Source organism: Colias croceus, chromosome 27, assembly GCF_905220415.1.
Source record: "Colias croceus chromosome 27, ilColCroc2.1".
Classification (NCBI taxonomy): domain Eukaryota; kingdom Metazoa; phylum Arthropoda; class Insecta; order Lepidoptera; family Pieridae; genus Colias; species Colias croceus.
Window position 1 is genome coordinate 3833998 of NC_059563.1, and position 24912 is coordinate 3858909.

Here is a 24912-nt window from a genome sequence, read left to right on the forward strand (position 1 = left end):
TTTAAATAGTTGAAACTCAACGCTTAACATTATGCTATGCCGAGCACAGTATTACGTACCGTTATTATTTCAAATATTTATAAACTTTTGTGTAATTTGTAAATCGAAGACACGGGCTCCTGAAAAACAGTTCTCTAGGAGCCTGGGTCACTTTGATTTGTAAAATTATTATGTGAAAATAGATTATTTCTTTCTTTCTTTCTTTTTGATATTATTAAACTAATAATGAAAATAAATTAAGTTACCAATCAAACGCTCATGTTATTTTTAATAACAAACCCAGGATTCAGCAACGCCCTTCAACTACAACCCGCACCCGGTCGATATGACGAACCTCACTCTCTCCCGAGAGATGCAGAACATGGCGGAGAGATTGGCTGAGAACGCACACGATATATGGGCTAAGAAGAAGAAGGAGGAATTGGTCACTAACGGCGGTGAGTTGGAAAGATTAAGAAAGATTGCAAAAGATGAAAAAAGATTCAGATTTTGATGCTGAAGCTAGTACAATTTATGAAAGGTTTAGAAATTAAAGATTTTAACGGATTTAAAATTTTATTTATTATATTATTTTCCTAGTCTAAATGTATTATTAATTATACTCGCGTAAAATCAAACATCAGAAAAACTATTAAAAAATTAAAAAAGGTGAAAAATGATTCATATTTTGGAAGCTGACTATAATTTTGCTTGTTAGATAGATAGACTTGGAAAATAGTTTGACCAAGGTTAATTTGGTTTAGATAATTCTAGATAACCTTTGATGGTTATTTCAACAGAAAACAATGTCAATGTTAGGTCAACTATTTGCTTAAATACCTTATAAAATAAGGTTAGGTGTGACAGTATCTGCAAATTTAATAAAATTATCTGCAATATACTGCTTTTTAAATTCAAAACAAACTCAGAATTTAACCTAATCTTTTATATAGGTGGAATCCATCCCCAACTCGTACCATACGATCTCCTAACTGACAAGGAAAAGAAGAAAGATCGAGAACGTTCTCAAGAGTTCCTTAAATACCTCCAATACCAAGGCTACAAGTTACACCGTCCAAGCAAAGCCACCCAAAGTGATACGGAACAGACCTCTACTGGTGTAGCAATTGAGCTCAGATTCGCATATTCGTTATTGGAGAAGTTAATACAATATATCGATAGAGCGACCATTAATATGAAGCTATTGAAGCCATCCACTACGTTCAGTAGACGGTCCAGTTTTAAAACGAGCACGAGGGATATTAAGTTCTTCTCGAAGGTAGGTCATTTTTGGCTATTTTTTTTTTTTGGAAATACCTTGTTTTGTATTGTCTTAACAAATTGTATTAAGGCGACTACACCACCGAAACTAGCGCCCCCCCAACATTTTATTTTTTTACTCCTAAACCAGATCAAATTTAAAAAATCTAGCTCGGTACTTTGCTAGTATATTACTTGTAGTATTTTTGGTATTACTTTTCATTATTTTGCATTCGGTAAATTAGGAGAACTTTTGATTACCGCCAAAAGTGGCCACTTTTGGCGGTAATCAAAAGTTCTCTAGAATAATGAACAGTTAGAATAGTGAAAAGTAATACCAAAAATACTACAAGTAATATACTAGCAAAGTACCGAGCTAGATTTTTTAAATTTGATCTGGTTAAGGAGTAAAAAAATAAAATGTTCGGTGGCGCTAGTTTCGGTGGTGTAGGCCTCTTAAAACTAGCTAACGTTGTAGGTAAACGAAATTTTTTGAAATCTTTACAGTCCCAAATTATTCTGCTTATTTAGATTCAAACAGGTTTAAACCTCAGAAATATAATTACATAACAATTTAAGAGTGGCCACTAAAAGTGGCCACTTTTGGCGGTAATCAAAAGTTCTCCTAATTTACCGAATGCAAAATAATGAAAAGTAATACCAAAAATACTACAAGTAATATACTAGCAAAGTACCGAGCTAGATTTTTTAAATTTGATCTGGTTTAGGAGTAAAAAAATAAAATGTTGGGGGGGCGCTAGTTTCGGTGGTGTAGTCGCCTTAACGTTAACGTTTTTTCGTCTTTTTTTCGTCAACTTTAAATTTTATCCGAAATAAACAGTTATCTTAAATCCTGAAAAAATATTTTAATTTAGTCTTTTTCAAATACAAAAAATATAAAAATGATCCGTAAAAAAGACTGACTCAACTGACCCATATTTTGCCAAAAGTAAAATAGATATAAGATTACTGCTTTATTTTCAATTACAAGCAAGACAAAAAGGAGATAAAATACTTCAAAAAGGTATAAGTAATGTTGTGAATTTAATCGTGAACTTAGTCGCTGTGCTTTTAGATCTCATCATAAGATTGAAATGATGATCACAAAATAATGCTTAAGTGTGATATTGCAACATATTTTCTCGAATTCTCAAACTAAACTAATTTTTAATGTATTACTTTCCATGAAAATTGGTATAGTTAGATTAAAGATTTGAAAAAAGAGAGAAATAATAAAATTTTCTGAAGAAAGTAGATTAGGAGACGACCTATATTATTTCAATTCAAATTGGCTATTCTATTGAATCCTCTAGAAAGACAATAATTTACATGAAGTATATTTTGAATAACAATATTTTGACTATAACTTCGATTACTTCATAATGTTTGAGAGTTCGACCACCAACAAATGTGTCTACACAATGCTTCTTATGCCTATCGCTAAAATCATCAAGCAAGCCAAGTGACAAATGTCTGCTTTACTACAATAAATATGTGTCCGCTTTTCCTGCTCCCCCACTAAGACGTCTTAAAGCAATATTATTTTCGGTGTGGGAAAGAGATTGCGCTAGACGACCTGTATAGCGCTGTCATTTTTCCACACTAGAAGTAATACTGCTTTAAGACATCGTGGTGAATGAATTCATTTACATCAAACGAGCAAATTCTCATTCTAACCCCAGTATGTCAAATTCTTTTAGTGTAAACAGGCGTAGAGCATTCTTTCATTGTTCTTAGTGTGTGAGAAAAAAAATCTATATAAGCAATATTCTAATACTGAACAACACTGAATACGAGTTTTCGTTTATACTAAAAGATCACGAAAGATTGCTCTTGCTCTACCTCTATGTTCGTTTGATGTAAATGCACCAGTACGGGAAGAAAATATCATGGTAACAGTTAATAAAACCACTTAATACTTACTTACTTACTAGAGTGGCGCAGGGACCCAAAGTGAGTCTTGGCCTCCGACAATAAGAGCCTCCATTTGACTCTATCCTGCGCCATCTATCCATCAATATTATCATCCATCAATATTAATACTAAAATAATAAATTCAGGTGGTACTACCATTAATGGAGAAATACTTCTCAACACATCGGAACTACTTCATCGCGGTAGCAACGGCTACTAATAATGTTGGAGCGGCGAGTCTTAAGGAGAAGGAAATGGTAGCAGCACTGTTCTGCAAACTTGCTAGCTTGTTGAGATCTAGGTATGGTTTTTATTTTATTTCTATTTTTATAATAATGTTTTGCCCATAGGCAACTGAAATTTTTTGTGTCCTGTACTTAATTGGCCTTAATCCATGAACAATCTTCTTTTATTCTTTGACGTTTTTGAATTTTTTTTAATAGATCAACCAATTATGGCACTAAATTACTTTTACTGCAATTTTATAGAATTTAAAGGCTTTTGAACTTTATCGTTTAAATCTTAATTTTACAAAGGACGTGGTCACGGGCAGAAATAAAAAATATATATTTACTATCTTAATTCTTTCTTATTCCCTTCTTATACAATATTTTCATTTTCCAGATTGGCAGCATTCGGACCAGATGTGCGTATAACAGTGCGTTGTCTACAAGTACTTGTTAAGGGTATAGACGCTAAGTCTCTTGTGAAGAATTGTCCAGAATTCATTAGGACGTCCATGTTGACGTTCTTCAATAATCTGGCTGATGATTTGGGACACACCATATTGAATTTACAGGAGGTGAGGTTTAGTAAAAATTGTTTTTTTTTTTGTTGTTGATAGGATTACTATTAAGTAACATTTATGTGTTTGCCACATATTTTCAGTATCGACTTCACTTTAAACGAAGCTGTCTCTTACAATATTGTTTCCGATGTGAAAAAAACAATTGCGACTCGAATCTTTAACTTTTTGACTTTGGACGAAACCACCACAGATAGTTTCAAATTAAAGTAATTAAACCAAACATAAGTCGTATACCCTGTAATTAAAAATAAATTTTAACTTTAGGGTAAATACGCTCACCTACGTGGCACTCATCTCAAAACCTCAACGTCTCTGGGCTACATCAATGGAGTTCTTCTTCCAGTACTAACGGCTATGTTCGACCATTTAGCCAATTGCGAGTATGGTGCTGATTTACTTTGTGAGTATAACAATTTTTATGTATTTTTGTTTGTTGATTAAATTTTAGGTAATGTCCAAGATTGTAAAGGTATACCGGGAGGATAAATTTAATATTATGATGGTATAATTCTTAACCATATTTGCAAAATGAAGCAACTGAGTATGAGAAAAATGAGTTAACCTAAAAGGGCCATAAACACTTATTATCTACTGCTAAAGAAGGAAAATTATAGTCGGAAAAATGGGAGAAGTAATTGCAGCTGCTTTTATTATAGGTTCAAATAAATAACAATAAAATTGACAATTAGTTCTTACACAATTCAATTTTTTATTTATTTATTTAATCACTATCTGAATCATCATCATCATCATCATCATCATCGTCATCATCATCACTATCACTCGATTCTTTAAACAGATTGTACGCCTGTTTGCATTCTCTTTTACAAGCTTTAGTGAAAGACTTTTTTTTCCCTCCACATTCAGTAGTCGAACATGCACTATCTCTAGCATAGTAACATGCTTTAGTACACTTCTTGGCTGATAACTTTTGACATGCCTTCTCGAATCTATCGCGGAGAGTGTTAATCGTTTTGTAGTCTTTCGTGACGTTGTGTAGTTCTTTTTCTTGGTTCGCCTAAAAGTTTATTTTAATAAGACCAAGCTCTAATAGGTTATATTGGGCAAAAAATTCTGATATTTTAGAAACTTACTTGCAATCCGATTCTCATTGCTGGAAGACATAGTTCAATATATTTAGATATTTCGGTACCTAGAAAAATAATGTTATAGAATTTATTAAACTATTAGTAAAATGCTGTCGCTAACTATTATTCTTTGACTTACCACTGTTTCTTCTGTCAAGGTTGAATTCGTCGGATTTGATAGAATCTGATGATTTGTTTTTATTAACGAATTCCTTAATGCAACCCTTTTTGGAATTTTCCTTAAAACTGCTTTTAAGCGAACTTTTGCATTTGGATTGCAAGCGACAAACTGTTTTGCAAACAGCTTTTAAAGCCTGGAATAAAAATAACACTTTACTTAACATAAGAGGTAGTAGAGACATAATTTTAGGGATTTACACCCTATTGCAATAACACTACAGTTAATTTTTTTCACAGTTTTACAGTACAGTTAATTTTGTTTAAAAATTCTTACTTTATAGCATTTTCTCACAGCCACTTGTAAACATGCATCACCGTAAGCATTTCGAAGTAAATAACTTTTCAGTTTCTCTTTCTCTATTATTTCACTTTCAGGATTTGAATCTGAGGAAACTTCATCATTATTATCTTTATCTTCAATTGCTTTCGGTCTTGTAATTCTGAAATTGACGTGCTCATCATTCAGATGTTTGAGACTGATTGGTTTGTGCACCACCTCTTGCCACAATCGATCTGGAGAGAATATTTCAGCATATATAATTCGTTTAACTTTTCCGTCCCTTTCCGTTTTAGATCTCAAAATTGGACGAGATACTTTATTAAAATTCCTCTTGGCGTGACTCTTTATGTTCTCTTTCTGTATTTTGAAACGTGTTTTTATATTTTTGTCTGATTTATGACGCTTTGTCTTCTTACTCTTCATCTTATGCTTCCGATCTTCAGGTTTCTTTTCAAGTGTGTAATTAAAACGTTTAGTTACTATTTCCATTTGATTAGATTCTTCACTTGAAGCTTTGTCGTATAATTTTGCTATGCTTTCACTTACATTGAAAAGCATATTGTTTCCTTCAACACTTTGCAAGATAATAATTTCTGAGTCGTTCTTACGACCTTCAGATGATTGCTTTTCGTAACTTTCTTCAGTATCTTCATCGAATATCATTTGAGTCATTTGTAAGCCTTCAGTTGTTGGTTCGGTGTGGAAATTATCTCTTTCATCACTATCAGATGCTTTGTAAGACTTAAATTTATTTTCTTTTTTCGCGTCGGCTTTTGAATTATCTTCGTTCGACTTGTATATGTCTTGCAATTGTTCATAATTCTTTATTAGTTCTTGCAGTAATTTATTTGCCGATGAAATATTTTTTAGTACATCGTTAAAAAGATTTTCCTTCACTTCATCGCTATTTCTTATTATTATGGTTTCTTTACCCAAAATCTGTTGATAAATAAAATTAAAGTAAATTTCAAAATTATCTAAAATTCTAACAAACATTATCTATCTAAAATTCTACTTTACCAAGGCAACATTTACTAGTAAGAGCACGTGTAGCCTGAAATTGTAAAACCACATTTGAATTTACAAAACATATGGAAATCATAAAGCATATCACCTTTTATGCGTTTTGCTTTTTATGCAATGCAATACCCATAAAATAAATAATAAGATATTTTTGCAACGTAAATTTATTGTTTCTTACGCAATTTTCGTTTGAATTACTTCAATAACTAGAGCTAATTTTATGTGATGAACTTTATCAATTATTGTACATCTATATCTATAAAACTCAAAGGTGACTGATATAGTGATCTATCAACGCACAGCCCAAACCACTGGACGTATCGGGCTGAAATGGCATCCGCTAAGAAAAGATTTCCCGAAATTCTTGCGGGAACGGGGGAAAACGGGGATGCACGTACAAAGTCGTGGGCGGAAGCTAGTATTATACAATACACTATACTATAATAATTGTACATATATACAGTACACTTGTATTTAGGAGATACCTTCTTACTTGAAATGTAATAATATGTACAACCTGTAAACATGCTACCAAAACCAATTAAAAATTACCAAAATGTTACGTATGTAAAAACATTAACTTAATGATAATTTCAGATTTTGATTTGTATCTTAAAGAATAGATAAGAACGGTGTAAACGCTAAACAAGCTAAAAGTATTACAATAATACAATTTATTCTAAAGAATAATTGTATCCGTGAATACAATTTCACAAATAGTATTAGCAGAAGTAGTACCTAGTATTATAAACGTATTTATTACAGTGGACGAGATTCAAGTAGCATCCTATAAGATGCTAGGATCGCTCTACACTTTGGGAACAGATGTAGCTCTGACGCACGACAGGAAATATCTTAAAACTGAAATAGAGAGACACAAAAACGCATTGGTAAGTTATTTGTTGATTCCCTGCATTGTAAATTTTAATATACCTGAAAATTTTAGTTCCATACCCGGAAGCATAGGTTAACCTAACTTTTCAACCGACATCAAAAAGCAGGTTTTCAATTCGACTGCTTTTTTGGGTTTGTTACTTCATAACATTCGACCGAGTGAACAGATTTTAATGATTCTTCCCAATTTGAAAGTTGCTTGCCTCCCACGTGTCTATTTTAGTCTAATTCGGACAATTTCAATGTGATTTAATTTCTTTTTAATTATTTTAATCTTCTCTATAGCACTTCTAATATTTTATTACCCAGGGTTCATGTTTGGGCGCATTCAGTTCAACATTCCCGGTGGCGTTCCTGGAGCCTCACCTCAACAAACACAACCAGTTTTCGCTATTGAACCGTATCGCTGATCATTCTTTGGAAGCTCAAGGTATTTCTACAATATTTTTCTTGGGAAAAAAATAAGAGAAGATTGTATAATTTTAACATTAATAAATGCGGGTAGTTTTGATTTTCAAACTGCCCTACTTATATAAAACTTGAAACAATATGTAGTGACACTTTTAGAAGTAACTATGATGTAAGATGTTTTGTAATTTGATGATTAAAGTGATAAGCAGTTTAACTAAAAAATAAATATGTTTTTATACATACTTTTAAATCTGAAAATAAACTACTTATACCTAATAGTTTATAACCTAGAAGTATAGTTGGATACTTTGGAATCACTTAAAAATGTTCTTCATAATAATAATCTGCTATAAGACCAAATCTTTTGACCATTCATTTTTTTAAACATTTAAACTAAATTATTCTTCCAGACATTATGGCCAAGATGGAGCAATCCATGCCAACACTAGAAACGATTCTAAACGAAGTGGATCAATTCGTAGAATCAGATAAAACATATAACGAAGCACCTCACATTATTGATGTGGTGATGCCTTTATTGTGTTCGTATCTACCGTTCTGGTGGGCACAGGGACCTGATAATGTTACTCCTACTGGCGGGTAAGTTATTTTTGCTATTTTTAATTTGAGTCATATTTCTGCTATAATAAATTACTTTTTGTAAAAACTTATATTTCTGCTATTATAAATGTGACGTTTGTGAGAACTTACAAGTACTGGTAATTGGAAGGTCATGTGATAACTATTTTGATAAGTTATTTCAGTTGGCTACTTTTTGTAAAATGTATTTTCCTTAGTTTTGACTTCTACCGTTAACACCGGTTTTTAAAGTGAATCATTAAATTTTCTGTTTAATTCTAAATTTTCGTTTAGTAAATAGCTTTCGATAACTTTTGCACTTTCAAGTACATTTTTAAAGTATAATACCTACCAATAAACTAATCAAAAAAAATTTTTTTATATAAACAACATTTTTGTAATAGCTATTTTTAGCTGACACACACGCTCTTTTTTCAAAGAAAATTTCTGAATTTTAAATTCCAGCAACCACGTAACCATGGTGACCGCGGAGCACATGAACCAGCTCCTCAAGAACGTGCTAAAACTAATCAAGAAGAACATAGGCAATGAGAGTGCTCCGTGGATGACGCGTATTGCAACTTACACGCAGCAGATAATAGTGAACAGCTCGGAGGAGCTGCTGCGCGACGCGTTCCTGCCGCTCGCCGAGCGCGTGCGCCGCCGCACCGACAACATGTTCCACAAGGAGGAGAGCCTGCGCGGCTTCATCAAGGTGGGTGTGCATTATAGTGCACGGCGAAGAGTTACGGTGTACACTATAGTGCACATCGCGGAGTAACGTTGACATTACACACGTAATCATTAAAGAAATATTTTTATTTCACCTTTTCATTGTGCAATATTGAATTTGAGGCTCTGGCTCTCTTGCTAGGCGTAGCCTGTGTTAAGAGAGCCCGTCCCTTCCCATTGTTATTGCCATTGTCGAACATGATAAAATAGTAAAAAGGTTTTGCTTCCTTATAACGTATCATACTCGTAGATCAACTTCATGGTGTGCTTGTAAGCGAAACTCGTGATTCAAAAAGAAAATCCTAACACTTAAAATTAATAGTATAATGTACAAATGGACCAAAAGGTTAATCGTTTAGATTAATCATTTTTTTGTCAATTTCCAAAAAAATATTACCACATTGTATGTTACACGTTATCACTACTTAAAAAATCGTTTTATAGTAGAGCCATTATAATAGGCAACATTTGACAGTTCAACAAAATTCAACAACGTAACCTAGTAACGACGACATAGGATAACATGATATTTCGTTTTGTTAGAATTGCACATTTGCTTAACTTTTTTCAATTACGATTACATATTTATAATAATAATGACCAATACAAGTTATTTTAAGATTTCATTTTACTGATAAACCATCCTAAACATAATAAACAATTTCTGAATTGAAGAACTGACGTCGCTACAATTTTGTGTCAATAAACCTTTTTTCTTTTTAAATACTAGAGACGTTACTCTAAAAATCGAAATCTGACATCTAGAATCGAATGCATTGATTACTTGTGAACAAAAATCATCATAAATTAATAAATTCGATTGACAAATGTTTCAAATCCGTATCGATTAATACACTTTAATCGATGTTTTTAAGCAGATTACCTCTCTTCGAAGATAAAATTGATAGACGTCAAATGTTGCCTATTAAATTGGCTCGACTATAATTTAAATCCAAAATGCAACTACAGTCCAATTTTTATAATTTCCTATATAGTTCAGGATACATCGCCCATTTTTGCAAGTGACTACTATCAAGCTAATTTTCCGTTTGTAGCTTTATTTTGATGAGACGCCCAATAATTTCGTGTACGAAAGTCTCGATTGTGGTAGCTAACAGAGATAACAAGGATAAAAAATTTTTGATTTGATGTTTCTCAAATATTTATTACTAACTGAATGAATTTTTTTTGTTCAATCTCAAGATATTCACCTAAATTATTCGAAAAAATATTTGTCCTACAAAATCTATGGTTTGTTCAAAGAGTCCCCCTTTCCAAAGTGTATCGATAACGAGGTCATCATAAATGATTACTAACAAGCTGATTTTTTTGTTTTCACTTAGTTAATGTTTATATAATTCAACAGACATATTGTCCTACAAATTGCGTAATAAATATTTGAGAACCATCATATCAAAAAATTTTATCCTTGTTATCTCTGTTAGCTACCACAATCGAGAGTTTCGTACACAAAATTATTCTGTGTCTCATCAAAATAAAGCTACAAACGGAAAATCAGCTTGATAGTAGTCACTTGCAAAAATGGGCGATGTATCCTGAACTAATACTATTTTGACAATAAAATTAAATTTACTCCTACCCTCATTTTCACAGTCATCAACAGACGACACCTCCCAAGTGGAGTCCCAAATACAAGAAGATTGGCAGCTCCTAGTTCGTGATATTTATTCGTTCTACCCGCTTCTTATCAAGTATGTGGATCTGCAGAGAAACCACTGGCTGAGGAATAATGTGCCTGGTGAGTATTGGGTTATAATTGTACATTTTTTATTTTCAAGCTTGTTTTATTGATTGAATGTTAAAATCTCATGGACATAAATAATGATGTAGGTATCTAGAAAATATCTGAGAGTATACTGAAATAAATCTTGTTAATATTATAATCCTGATTCTCCTAAAAAATATGGTATCATATGTTGATATGCATAGAAACAATAAAAATATTTGCTTCTTGCATTTTCTGAAAAAAGCAGTGTTCAGAAAATCAACAAAATTTTAGTAAATACATAATTGTTATCGTGAAATTTTCTTTACCTAAACATTCATATTGCCCCTAAATTATGTTCTTACAGAGGCAGAAGAACTGTACAACCACGTGGCCGAAATATTCAACATCTGGTCCAAGAGCCAGTACTTCCTAAAGGAAGAACAGAACTTCATATCCGCCAACGAAATCGACAACATGGTAAGTTGCTAAATTTGTTCACGCCATTATGACATCTATTCCTATTTCTTTAAAGGCGCAAATAGCTTGTGCAGAGCCTTTTCTATGTGTATTAAGCACTTTTTTGGCACATAGGTGTTGATAATGCCCACAGCGACTAGACGAGTGACTACGATTGTTGATGGCACCCCTCAAGGTGGCGGAAAGGTAATTGTGTTTGTCTGTTTGTCCCTCTGTACTGTCTTCTTTCTCTTTCCGTGTGTTCACTAACTTGTAATGTAAGTATTGTTTAGGTGTATGAATTTTCTGCACATTTTGGTATGATTGATATTTTTCATTGATAAAAGGTATTATGAGGCAATAGCATCCTTGTCTATTTTGATTCTTTCGAAGGATCGAGTTTAAAATTTCTTATAACATAGAATAATTAAAACAGAAAAGGTAAAATTATTTTTATGTAGAGTAGTTTGCTTTTTTAATAGCTTAGTATTATTTGATTCGCTTGGTACAAACAACCATACTTACAAAACACAGTAGACAGACGCATGTTCACTTTTTGAAAAATAATTTAAATGAAGTTTGAATGATGGATTTAAAAACGAGAAATGAATAAGTTTTCCACAAAATTTTCTGTAGCTTAGATATTTCTCCTTGATATAGTTTTTTTATACTTACTTAAATCTAAAGTTTAATTTACAATTTTTACATTTTAATTTAAAATTATACTAACAACATTGAGACACGATTTATATTATTATTACATAATTGTAAGCTCTGAAGACTTTTCTTCCACAATTTAAGTTTATTTAGAAGTTTCTTACTTCCAATTTCATTATTTTACATTCAACTATACGTTTAAAAACATCATAGCAAATATCTATTTTTGAGAAACAAAAATCTTCAAAGTTCACAATAACACCAAACCACTATAGACGTACTATAAACAGCTAGACTCAGAATCGCACATTAAAAGTTCGTCAAAATTACAAAACATTTATTGAAATCATCACCTTATTTCGTGGCAATAACGTTCAAAGTCCTGCAATCATTTGAAAACTCTGCCTAATACAAGTATTGGTAGAGTTTTGCTTTGAGACTGTGAGTCTAGTTGTCTATTACGTCAAAAACCAACACTGTAACGTGACAAAAAACAAAGCAGAAGAAGAAGAAGCATCGCGACAAGAAGCGCGACAAGGACAAGGAAGTGCAAGCGTCACTAATGGTGGCCTGCCTCAAGCGGCTACTACCGGTGGGCTTAAATCTCTTCGCGGGACGGGAACAGGAGCTCGTGCAACATTGCAAGGATCGCTTCTTGAAGGTTATTATTATATTGTTATTGTTGCTACAATGCTTTGTTAGCTTTAATTTTAGCTGTTTGTTCGTCATCTAAAATATTATTGTCATCTTCAACGATAATATTATCATTATTATCGTCGTATTCACTTTCTCCAGCGTGACTAGGATAAGCAGCAATACTAACTTCATCATAATCACTGTTATCATCAATATTATCATCATCAGCAATAGGGCTGATACCAACATCATTATCATCATTATTATTAATATCGTCTCCATCTTTTACTTCATCGACAACAGCCATACCATCGTTATTATTAACTACTGCTACATTATAATCTCATATCTGAACATTGTCATAATCAAGATCATCATCATAGAATCGTCTTCTATAAACTAGCAATCTTAAACACTGCTACGGTTTAGTATTTTTTAATGCTAAATCAACTGAAATATTTTAATTTCGTGACGTAACATATTGAAAAACATCTTTAATTTGCATTTAATGTTACGAAAATGACCGAAATATAAAAATATATTATCATCATTGTCAACACAAGCTTCAAGTAAACATAACTTCCCTAAAAAAAATTAACTTTATAACAAAAATTTCCAGAAAATGTCCGAACAAGACGTGGCAGAATTTGCGAAGACCCAATTAACGTTGCCAGATAAAATAGACCCAGCGGACGAAATGTCCTGGCAACACTATCTATATAGCAAACTTGGTTCTAAGAGCAAGACAACTATAACTGTGGAGACTTCGGAGAATAAGGCAAAGATAATAGATGATACTGTGGAAAGGATTGTAGCTATGAGCAAAGTGCTGTTCGGATTGCATATGGTGAGTGTGCTTTATTGAAAGGGTTCATTTCTATTTGATGGAGGGTGTTAGAATTGAGGATAAAAATGATTTATTGAAATTTATGTGCTTTATGGGTACGGATTAAGTTTCAGTTTTGTTTGATGCGTAATCAGTGTGTATTTTTAATGAATTAAAACGGGTTTCCTATTGTTAGAATTAGAAGAATCAGTTTTAGATGGAAAAAAATTTAATTAAAAGGGTACTTTGACACTATAAGATGGTTCTGGTATGAAGATGAATTAGCAGAATCATGTAAAAAGTATTGTATTATAAATGCAGTTTTTTTACTGAAAAAATTAATAAATTAGAACTTCTGTACTGTTATTTCTTTACGTTATTGTATTTTTTAACCGACTTCAAAAAAAGGAGGAGGTTATCAATTCGGCCGGTATGTTTTTTTTTATGTATGAACACCGATTACTCCGAGGTTTCTGAACCGATTTACGTGATTCTTTTTTTGTTCGATACGGGATGGTGTCGAATTGGTCCCATAAAAATTTTATTCGGATAGGCCCAGTAGTTTTTATTTTATGGGCATTTTTGCAAGTGAAAGTTTAAAGTCGGTTGTTTTTAACGCAGTAATCACTAATTTTTGTATTATTGTATATCGTATGTTTTGATTACAATCTCGGAACCATTAAATTATTTTCAAATTTTATCAATATATTCCTCCGTATATATTTTACCCGTTTCCCCGATATTTCCAATAGATCGACCACCCGCAACAAATGAGTAAGAACGTTTACCGTTCTGTCGTGTCCATCCAAAGGAAGCGAGCTGTTATCGCCTGTTTCAGACAAACATCACTGCATTCGTTGCCAAGGTTTATACGCGTGTCGTGTGTAAATAATATCTTTGCGAAAATAAATACAAAAAAAAAGTTTTTTTATTTTTATCGCAGGGGTATCTGTATTTGTCTAACAGCTAACTCCATTCTAGTTAATTTGTATGTCGTTTGTTTTTCATGTTGTGAACAATTAAATTTTTTCAGATTTTATTTTTTTGTATTCTTAACTTTACTCGATGAATTTGTGTTTGCTCCTCCTATTTCATAAATTATGTGAATCTGTTAAATGTTTCCTAACCCAATGAGCCCCGAGCGGCCCGATCGGACGACGACACAATAGATTTTCTATTGTGTGTGATTCCGGGGGCTGAGTTATTAATTTTTACTTCCAAACCAACAATTTTTAGTTTTCATTCATTTATTTAAAAGGCAAATGCACTGACTGACTGCAATTAAATTTCCACCATTACCATTTTTAATCGAACTACCTTATTTTTTCACAAAAAATGTTATTACCTAACCAATTACCAATAAACCAAGGCTTTTTCTTTAAAAAAAAAGTTTAAAAATAACAAAAATATCCCAGACTAACCCGCACGATCTTGCATGCTGCGTGGACAGGCTACAAAGCCGAAGCAGATAACTAACAACTGGAAGCGAGTGCTCTGCGCCGCGCGGAAACGAGCCGCTATGGCTTGCTTGCGATCCACGCATCTTTATAAGTTGAGCCGGTATGGGTGTTTGAGTGGACTTAATTTTATTGTGTAGACATTTTTTTAAGGATTTTTGTTTGGTTTTAAATGTGATGTAATATATAGATCAAAGATAAAAATCGAATTAATGTAAAAAGTTGCTGAATAGTGTTTGCATAATTATTAAAGAATTAGCTAGGTATTTTTCTAAGAAAGATTTGTGCAAGAGACTTCTTTCAACAAACTTGAAACTTTATTGGATTATTTAATCGCAACAGTTTGTTGAAAAAGTCTCTTTTAACATTTTTGTTTTATAAAATATGAGCCTAAGTTATTTTTGAAAAAAATACTATTGAGTATTTAAAATTATAAAAATATTGTTTTTTTACGTTTTTTAACATACAATTAAATGAAACAGGCATAGAGCATGTAACATCTTCGCAAGGACGTACTACGAGTTATGGTTGGAAGAAGAGAACATCGGACAAGAAGTCATGATAGAAGATTTGACGGTAAGATATCTAATAAAATACCTTACAAATCCCGAAAACAGTGAAAGATATAGAAATTGATAATAATAATTAGAATTAAATTTTATTCTTTAGCACTGGATCTTATCAATACTTGACTCTGATAAATGCAATAATAAAAGAAGAAAGATACAAGCAAAAGCTGTCATCACCATTTTTTACAGACTTTTAGTTTGCTTATTAACATTTGATTTATAAAAACAACTTAAAAAAATTCAATTCTATGTTTTTTCTTAGCAATCATTCGAAGACGCGGAATTAAAGAAGAGTGATGTAGTAGAAGAAGAAGGCAAACCGGATCCATTGACCCAATTGGTTACAACATTCTGTCGTGGTGCGATGACTGAGCGATCGGGAGCTTTGCAGGTGACGTTTCTAGATTATTCTATAATGTTCTAACTTCTAGAAAGAGTCAGTATGTTCTAGGATTTCCCAGTATATTTTAACAAGCTCCGTGGATTCACTCGCGTGGCTCCGTTTCTGTTGGTCTTAACGTGATGATATATAGTCTATAGCCTTCCTCGATGAATGGGCTATCTAACACCGAAAGAATTTTTCAAACCGGTCCAGTTGTTTCCGAGATTAGCGCGTTCAAACAAACTCGTCAGCTTTATAATATTAGCATAGATAAAAATGGGCACCATATATTTATATCTACCCACACAAACACTTAACACTAAAATTATTTCTCAAAACAAAAATAATAATTCCGGTACAGGAGGACCCCCTGTACATGTCGTACGCGGACATAATAGCGCGGTCGTGCGGTGAGGAGGAGGAGGAGGGGGGGGACGAGGAGGAGGGCGCCGAGCCCGAGCAGGAGGATGAGGGCAAGTCCAGTATACATGTGAGTTGGAAATTATAAATCTGTCTGTATGTGAAGGCATCACGTGAAAACTAGCGGTTCGATTTCGATGAAACTTGGTATAATTATACCTTATTATCCTGGGCGTAAAATAGGATACTTTTTATCCTGGAAAAATACGTAGAAAAAAATTAATCTTAATTTTTCAGTTTTATCCATAGACGTTGTTCCGTAGAACCGCGAACACACGTTGCGTATTATTATAGGCCTAACCGTATTTGGGAATTGGGTCCAATAGATATTTATAAGATGTTATTGTCAGAGGTCTCAAAATGGAGAAATAAACCATCCACGCGAAGACCGACATCCGCGCGGACGGAGTCGCGGGCGGAAGCTAGTCTACAATATAACAGAGCACGAGAAATAAGAAACATGTTCATGCAAATTGGTATGGAAATGTAATTATTAGGTAGTCTTGTAGCTTTAGGTAAACTATTTTAATTTGTGGATATCCGCCAAAAACAAAATAAACGTTAAATAATTGGCCTGAGTTAAAGAAGTATTTTTTCGTTACCCTCGATATTATTTACGTATTTAAATCAATTTCCTTTTGTAAAAAAAAATGTTAATCATCAAATAATGATTACTATATTTGTAAATTGTTACATGCAGAAAACAATGGATATGTTTATGGTAGGTAAAAAGGTGAATGTGACTTTTATATTTCAATAAGCTTTTAAAAGCTCTTTTTATTTTGCGCTTTGTTGGCACTTCATAAGATGCGGTAAGAGAAGAATCAGGTAGAATTATTCAATCATAGAAGTTGTAGACTGTTAAATACTATGAATAAAGAGTTATGAACACTAAAATTATTGTTAAAATACTTCAAGAAATAATTAAAAATTTATTACAAAAATCTTTTGTATAAAACATGACCAGCGCACTCTAATTACGTTAAAATGCTATCTTATTGCAAAAATGCTTTTAAATACACTGCCACCATTATCCTAACCATCCAAAATATGATTATAAAATTAATTTTCCACACAGGAACAAGAAATGGAGAAACAAAAGCTCCTCTTCCACCAAGCGCGTCTTGCCAATAGGGGCGTCGCTGAAATGGTGTTACTTCACATATCTGCTTCAAAAGGTTGTCCCAGTGACATGGTGATGAAAACTTTACAATTGGGAATATCTATATTGAGAGGAGGCAATATTGATATACAAATGGTGAGTTCATCACCAATGATAACATTATTATCATTAACACTGCCTATATGTTCATCGTTGTCATCATGAAAATTATCATCATCATCGTTGTGATTGTTCTGATCATGATAATAATAATCACCATGAACATCATCGTCATTGTTATCATCATGATAAAAATCATTATCATCGTTGTGATGCTCATCATCAGGATGATAATAATCATCATCGCCACCGTCGTCATCATCCCATATTACAACATATATTTTTTACAAACAGTTTTATGAATGAAGGAGGTCCTTAGTTATAAAACTTTGATATAAACACTAAAGAAAAAGTGACAGACAATCACAAATTGTATATTACACCAAAATAGCTAAAACAATTTAATTTCATAATCTCACTAGACTCACTATAGGTATCTATTAACTCACTATTTATATTACAGGGAATGTTAAACCACCTAAAGGACAAGAAAGACGTCGGCTTCTTCACTTCCATCGCCGGTCTGATGAACTCCTGTTCTGTGCTCGACTTGGACGCTTTTGAGAGAAATACAAAAGCAGAAGGTAAATTATTTTAAACCTTATTCTAATTACAATAAAGCATATAATTGCCGGGTCTGGGCGTGTCACTCAAAAAAGATTTTAAACCTTATTTTCATAACAATAAAGCATATAATCATCACGTCTGAACGTGTGGCTGACAAAAGATTATAAACCTTATTACAAGCACTATAATGCTTATAATCTTAAGAATTTATTCGTTGAACAATAAGAGGATTTTAACAATTACCACTATAATATAGAATATAGTCAACAAAAGATTAAGAACCTTATTTCAATCTCAATAAAACACATAATCGTTAGATCCTACTCATTGGAATTAATAAATATTTTAAACTTTATTCCCATACTAATAAAGCACAAATTCCCAGGTCTTGGTGTGGGTCTAGAGGGAGCAGCTGGTGAGAAGAACATGCATGATGCGGAGTTCACTTGTGCGTTGTTCCGGTTCATACAGCTTACTTGTGAAGGACACAATTTGGGTGAGATTCTCTTAGAAAATAGATACAACCCAACTGTTACTTGTAAGGAAATATCATTGCTTGAAAAACATTGTAGATAATAATAGTTATAATTTGTTTTCTTTACCCCGAAAATAGCAGAAATTAAATTACTACCAGATAAAGGTTTCATAATTTGTCGTGCTTATAGTATTTTTGCGACGTTAATTATACTGTCATCTCTGTGATATGCTGTTACTTTATTTTTTTTTATGAAAAATTACTTATTTCAAAATAAGTATTTTTGCGTTACCAAGCCCTTCGAAATTTTGATCTTTCACTGGATACATATTTTATCAATTTATATTTCCACCCGCGGCATCGCCCGCGCAGTCAAAGAAAAACCCGCATAGTTCCCGTTCCCGTGGGATTACCGGGATAAAACATATCCTATGTCCTTTCTCGGGTATCAAAATATCTCTATACCAAATTTCATGCAAATTGGTTCAGTAGGCGTGATTGAGTAACAGACAGACAGACAGAGTTACTTTCGTATTTATAATATTAGTATGGATTGCCACCACCTAAAAACATTCTCCTACTTTATTTAAACTACTAAATAATTTGAATTTTTATCTAAAATTAGAATGGCAGAACTACCTCCGAACGCAAGCCGGTAACACGACTACTGTGAACGTCGTCATTTGTACTGTGGACTACTTGCTGAGGTTACAGGAATCTATCATGGACTTCTATTGGCATTATTCGAGCAAGGTTTGTGTTTTTAAACAAATTCTCGATGGATTTTATAGCTTTTAAAATCAAGGAATTAAAATTGTCTTAATGATGTCTATGTCTATTTATGTAATAACTATAGCCTTAACATATTTTGTCTGTGTTTCGTTTATTCTAAATGAAAAAGCACTTATTCCTGTTTGGTCAATACAAACATATCTTACCAATCTTTGATCAACTCGTAATTTTTCACATGTTAAAACTGAAAAACCACATTAGTATACCTGAAAATGTTGGTTTCTAAAATTGAAATAGATGATCGCCAACATCCCAAAGGAGAAGGTACTTAAAGAAGTACCAGAAAATACCTACCAAAAGAGAAGTAATAAATTCAATTATAATAACAACATAATTAATATTCCAGGAACTAATAGACCCAGCAGGCAAAGCGAATTTCTTCAAAGCAATCGGAGTTGCGTCTCAAGTGTTCAACACTCTCACTGAAGTCATACAAGGACCGTGTACTCAGAACCAACAGGCTTTGGCACATTCTAGGTTTGTTTTTTTTTAATATAAAATTAGGATAGTTATTTTTTTCTTCTAAGAATAATTGTAGTATAGGTTTAAGGGACCTTTAATGTCAATTTATTTTTTGTTAAGAGGCTCTTTATATTGATAGTCATGAAGTCGAGGAAGATGTTAAGAGCGTATTATTTCGATGTAAGAAATTTTTTGTTGTTCTTTTCTGTTATACATTCGCCTCTTAATCGTTTTTCTCAAAATCAAATTATAACTGTATTAGTATAATCCATCAGTTGCGTCACATAGTTTTACCAATTTTTTTTTAATCTTCATTTTTTATCTCATTCTCATCTCCAACCTCATTTTATCTGAATCCTCGTCTTTATTTTCACTCTCAGTTTCATCTTTACTGTCATTTTCATATTCATTTTCATCTCCATTTTCATTTTGTTTATAAGTGACTTCCGCTTGAATCACTGTAACTATAAAAAAAACCACATCAATATTCATTGCGTGGTTTTAAAAATATAAGCGACTTTGTTTTATGGTGTGTAGTAATAAATAATCTTTTCTATTACCAGGTTATGGGACGCAGTGGGCGGTTTCCTGTTCCTGTTCTCTCACATGCAGGACAAGCTCTCAAAGCACTCATCTCAAGTGGACCTATTGAAGGAACTGCTCAATTTGCAGAAGGACATGATCACCATGATGTTGTCTATGCTTGAGGGGAATGTTGTTAATGGTGAGGTTTTTAGTAGGTACATTTGAAAGAAAGGAAGATCATTTATTTGACTCCACAAAATTGCAATAAACACAATTAGCACACAATACAGTTAAAATCTAATCTAATATATTATATTATAAAGGCGAAAGTTTGTAAGTATGGATGTATGGATGTATGGATGTTTGTTACTCTTTCACGTAAAAACTACTGAACCGATTACAATGAAATTTAGCACACATAAAGAGGGTAACTTGGATTAACAGATAGGATAGTTTTTATTCCGGAAACCCACGGGAACGGGAACTATGCGGGTTTTCCTTTGCAAACGCGGGCGAAGCCGCGGGTGGAAATCTAGTGAGACAAAACAAATCAAACACAACAATAAATAAATGTACAGTAAATTCAAGATAAGGAGCTAAAAAGTGGAGCCAAAATGTATAACGTACTAGTGTATAACGTATATAACGTAACGTTGGATTTTGTAAACTTGCCTTTAAAATAAACCACTTCTTTATTTTCATACTAACTACTTTTTGAAGTGAAACTTCTGTATCGAGATTGGAATAAAATTTAATGTAACATTTTTTCGTTACACGTGACATTTTTCCGTTACGCGCCATCTTTTTCTTATCTCTATCACGCGTGATTCGATGTATTTCTGTTAAGTTGAAAATAGTAAATTATTTTTTGATAAATAAGATCATAAAGAAGTTTCACTTCTTACGTGTGTACACTAGTACACGCACACATTTTTTATTTGTTCAGGTACAATCGGTAAGCAAATGGTGGACACTCTAGTAGAGTCAGCATCGAACGTGGAACTGATTCTCAAATACTTCGACATGTTCCTAAAACTCAAGGACTTGACTTCAAGCGCTAGTTTCAAGGAAATTGATACAAATAATGATGGTTGGGTGCTGCCGAAGGACTTTAAGGAGAAGATGGAACAGCAGAAGAGTTATACACCGTGAGTATTAAAAAAGACGTGTGTCACTCGGGGAGTGGGGCGGTTGCGCTATTGCATGCTATGCCTTCAAGCCACACCTCCGCCCCAAGGAGTGGGGAGCGTGAGGTTTTTTCGTTACGGAATTTCTCGATTCGGTCCCCGCGCTCAAGGCCCGCAATAGAAGCTATGCAATAGCTTAAAATATTGTATTAGTACTAGTAGTAGTAGTAGTGGTAGTAGTACTTAATGAGATAGATACAAATAATGATTACCTGACTTTAAGGAAAATAGTTATACGCTGGAAGTATTTCTTTTTAAGGTTTTTTTTAAACGGTGTCTGTCATTTTCTGTCTCTTTTAAATTGGAAAGACCGCAATCATTTTATCAAATGTTTTTGTCTGGCAATCTCAATCTGGTGATGATAATTATAAAGATGTAGTGAATTTTAACAAAATTCTTTTTCTTCCTCAAATGCGTCTCTTTCTGAAATATATAGTGAACGAATCTTATTTGAAGTCAAACAATTTTCGTAATTGTTACATTCTTGTTAGATGATTTTTGTGATTATGTAATTAAAAAAAATTCAATTTATTTTAGTATTGTTATTTATCATGCGGCCGGTCATATTATAACTAAAGTTTTAAAACATAATCTTAATTAATTAATTAATATTTCACAGGGAAGAAATCGAATTCCTCCTAGCCTGCTGTGAAACCAACCATGATGGTAAATTGGACTATGTTGGATTCTGTGACCGTTTCCACGAGCCAGCTAAAGAAATTGGTTTCAACTTGGCCGTGCTTTTGACCAACTTGTCGGAACATATGCCTAATGAACCTAGGTTAGTACAATAAAGAGTTTTTGTTAAACGTGTTGTGGATCGAAAAGCAAGACTGATTTATTGTTCACTGTAGTACTTACACTTAGCAAAAAAGTGAGTGAGTACATATTTTGATGAGTTTTAATGAGTTATATAATTTTTCTCAAATATGAAAATGAAAAAAGGATACTTAAAGTAATGCTATTTCAATTATTTAATTCTTATAAATGACAAATAGAATTTTCATTCGAACATAATAGTGCTTAATTTTAATTTAAAAGACGTTCTCGCAACATAGAATTAGAAAAATAGGATTAGATTTAATCTTCGCACATTTGTTTTTGCTCATCAGCGGAGAATACTTTTTGTGAGTACCCCGTGAATTTTATTTAGATAAAATAAAATTAACACGCTTTGGGATTTGAAGCCTCCAAACGTATATTATATTTATATTTCAAACTAGCGGTCCGCCCCGGCTTCGCCCGTGGTACATGTTTACGTTTTCTCTCCATAAGAACCATCCTCGTACTTCAAGGAATATAAAAAAAAAGAATGAACGAAATTGGTTCAACCGTTCTCGAGTTATGCGCTTACCAACACATTTTGCGATTCATTTTTATATTATAAGATACTGATATAGATTTAAATATAAATACTATAAATTATTTATGAGGAGATACCCAAAAATCAAAACGGGGTATCAACCTGATACCCATAAAAAATATTCTCAAAAAACAAAAAATAATAAGTAAAGAATTTTTTTTATAAAAATTCTTTAACATTCCAGGTTAGCCCGCTTCCTAGAAACAGCGGGTTCAGTTCTCAACTATTTTGAGCCGTTCCTCGGTCGTATTGAAATCATGGGCGGCTCCAAACGGATTGAAAGGGTTTACTTTGAAATTAAGGAGTCTAACATTGAACAATGGGAGAAACCGCAAATTAAGGTATTATTGGAGATGTGTGAAAATAAGTAACGGTTTAATTTCTGATAACAAATATAAGATTTTTAACATTTATTTTTTCTTTTGCAAAAAAGAAATAGCGAAAAATATCAACTTTATTAATCTTTAAAAAAAATTGCAATCTTTACAATTTATTTATTTATTTATAACACTTCAATTATTAATAGCTTATGAATTTCAAGTACTTACCCCAAATTTATTTGATTTATTTTTGTTTACTTGAGAAAATAAGCAGTCGTATAGCCATCAAATGATTTATTTTGTAATCTAGGCATTTATTTTATCTTATTAAAAGAACTCGATTACCATTATCTTAGTAAAAGAAAATTCTAGCAATAAAAAACGACTTTTAATGATGATGATGGTGATGATACTAATATTAACGATGATGATGATTTCCCACCACCAAAAGATCACACATCTAAACCTTTCCTAAAAGATTATAATTTATCTAAACTAAATTTCCAGGAATCAAAACGAGCGTTCTTCTACAGCATAGTAACAGAAGGAGGTGACAAAGAGAAATTAGAAGCATTCGTGAATTTCTGTGAAGACGCCATCTTTGAAATGACTCACGCGTCCGGTCTCATGGCCGCGTCTGAAGAGTCGGCTAGTGGACCGAAGAATAGAGAAGCCGCGTATACTTATATGGGTGATGATGATGATGAACGGTGAGATTATTTCTATGTATGTCTTTGTAGGTATATATCTACATATATCTGTATCTCTGAAAAAAAAGTGTTTGTAATTGTATGTGGGTGATGATGATGATGATGAAAGGAGAGATTATTGAAATGTAGCTCTATCTATTATATGTATATAAAAAGTGTAAGCATTTGTAAATGGTCTAATGGCGGCTTATGCGTCTGCGAGTGGACCGTAGAATAGAGAAGCCGCGTATACGTATATTATGGGTGATGATGATGATGAACGATGAGATTATTATATATCTGTATGTGTATGTTTATATCTACGTATATCTGTATCTCTTAAAAGCGTTCGTAAAAATGAAAAAAAATTGTCAATGGTCTAATGCCAGCTGTTGAAAGAGCGTGTGTGCCGAGCACACGTGTCAGAAGTGAAACTTCTTTGACATGATTCAAAGATACCAAAATCCTTACTCATGAAATTTCAAGGTCACGTCATGACGTGAATTTTTTTATTTTGAATAAATGATCCATTATCTTTTCCAGAGCCGGCAAAGATCCCTTCCGTCGCGGTTACCAATCAGTAAAGGACGGTATTGCCGCGGCATTTTCGTCTTTATCACCATCTAATATAAAGGCGAAAATCGCAGATCTTCAACAGATGCCTCCCGCGGAATTGTTCATTGGTTTCTTTAAGCTGTTCTTCTATTTGTTCTATTATATTGGATACGGATTTGTTGTTGTTATAAGGTGAGTTGTTTTTGTTGGTCAAATAGTTAGGTTGGTAGTTAAGTGGGGGTAGTTGATAATTACGAATTGAGGGTACATTGAAAATTGTAATTCCTTATACGATTTTTACAATTTAATAACTCAGCCCTCGGAATCACTGGGCGCTCGGGGCTCAATGGGTTAAAGGTTCAAGGTTATTTTAAGTTCCCCGAGGACTAAAATATAAAAAAGTTCCCTTTTCTAAATAATAATTGAAAAAAATCCTAATATTTTATTGTAGCTGGGATTTTTTCAAAAACTACTG

The 24912-nt window shown here is 32.9% G+C and overlaps 1 protein-coding gene across 1 annotated transcript in view; it reads left to right on the forward strand.

Annotated features, from left to right (window-relative positions):
• LOC123703719 (ryanodine receptor) overlaps positions 1 to 24912 on the forward strand; it is a 154039-nt gene that overhangs the window by 111450 nt on the left and 17677 nt on the right. Inside the window, 29 exon segments of the mRNA XM_045651812.1 lie at positions 284 to 437; positions 933 to 1258; positions 3300 to 3454; positions 3778 to 3955; positions 4226 to 4361; positions 7298 to 7422; positions 7736 to 7856; positions 8248 to 8437; positions 8882 to 9131; positions 10763 to 10907; positions 11242 to 11354; positions 11469 to 11540; positions 12493 to 12651; positions 13246 to 13473; positions 14205 to 14317; positions 15392 to 15485; positions 15741 to 15869; positions 16222 to 16350; positions 17359 to 17538; positions 17966 to 18086; positions 18455 to 18565; positions 19170 to 19297; positions 19683 to 19813; positions 20362 to 20522; positions 21270 to 21471; positions 22130 to 22291; positions 23058 to 23214; positions 23701 to 23903; positions 24426 to 24629. Coding sequence (XP_045507768.1) covers positions 284 to 437; positions 933 to 1258; positions 3300 to 3454; positions 3778 to 3955; positions 4226 to 4361; positions 7298 to 7422; positions 7736 to 7856; positions 8248 to 8437; positions 8882 to 9131; positions 10763 to 10907; positions 11242 to 11354; positions 11469 to 11540; positions 12493 to 12651; positions 13246 to 13473; positions 14205 to 14317; positions 15392 to 15485; positions 15741 to 15869; positions 16222 to 16350; positions 17359 to 17538; positions 17966 to 18086; positions 18455 to 18565; positions 19170 to 19297; positions 19683 to 19813; positions 20362 to 20522; positions 21270 to 21471; positions 22130 to 22291; positions 23058 to 23214; positions 23701 to 23903; positions 24426 to 24629 — 4577 coding nt within the window.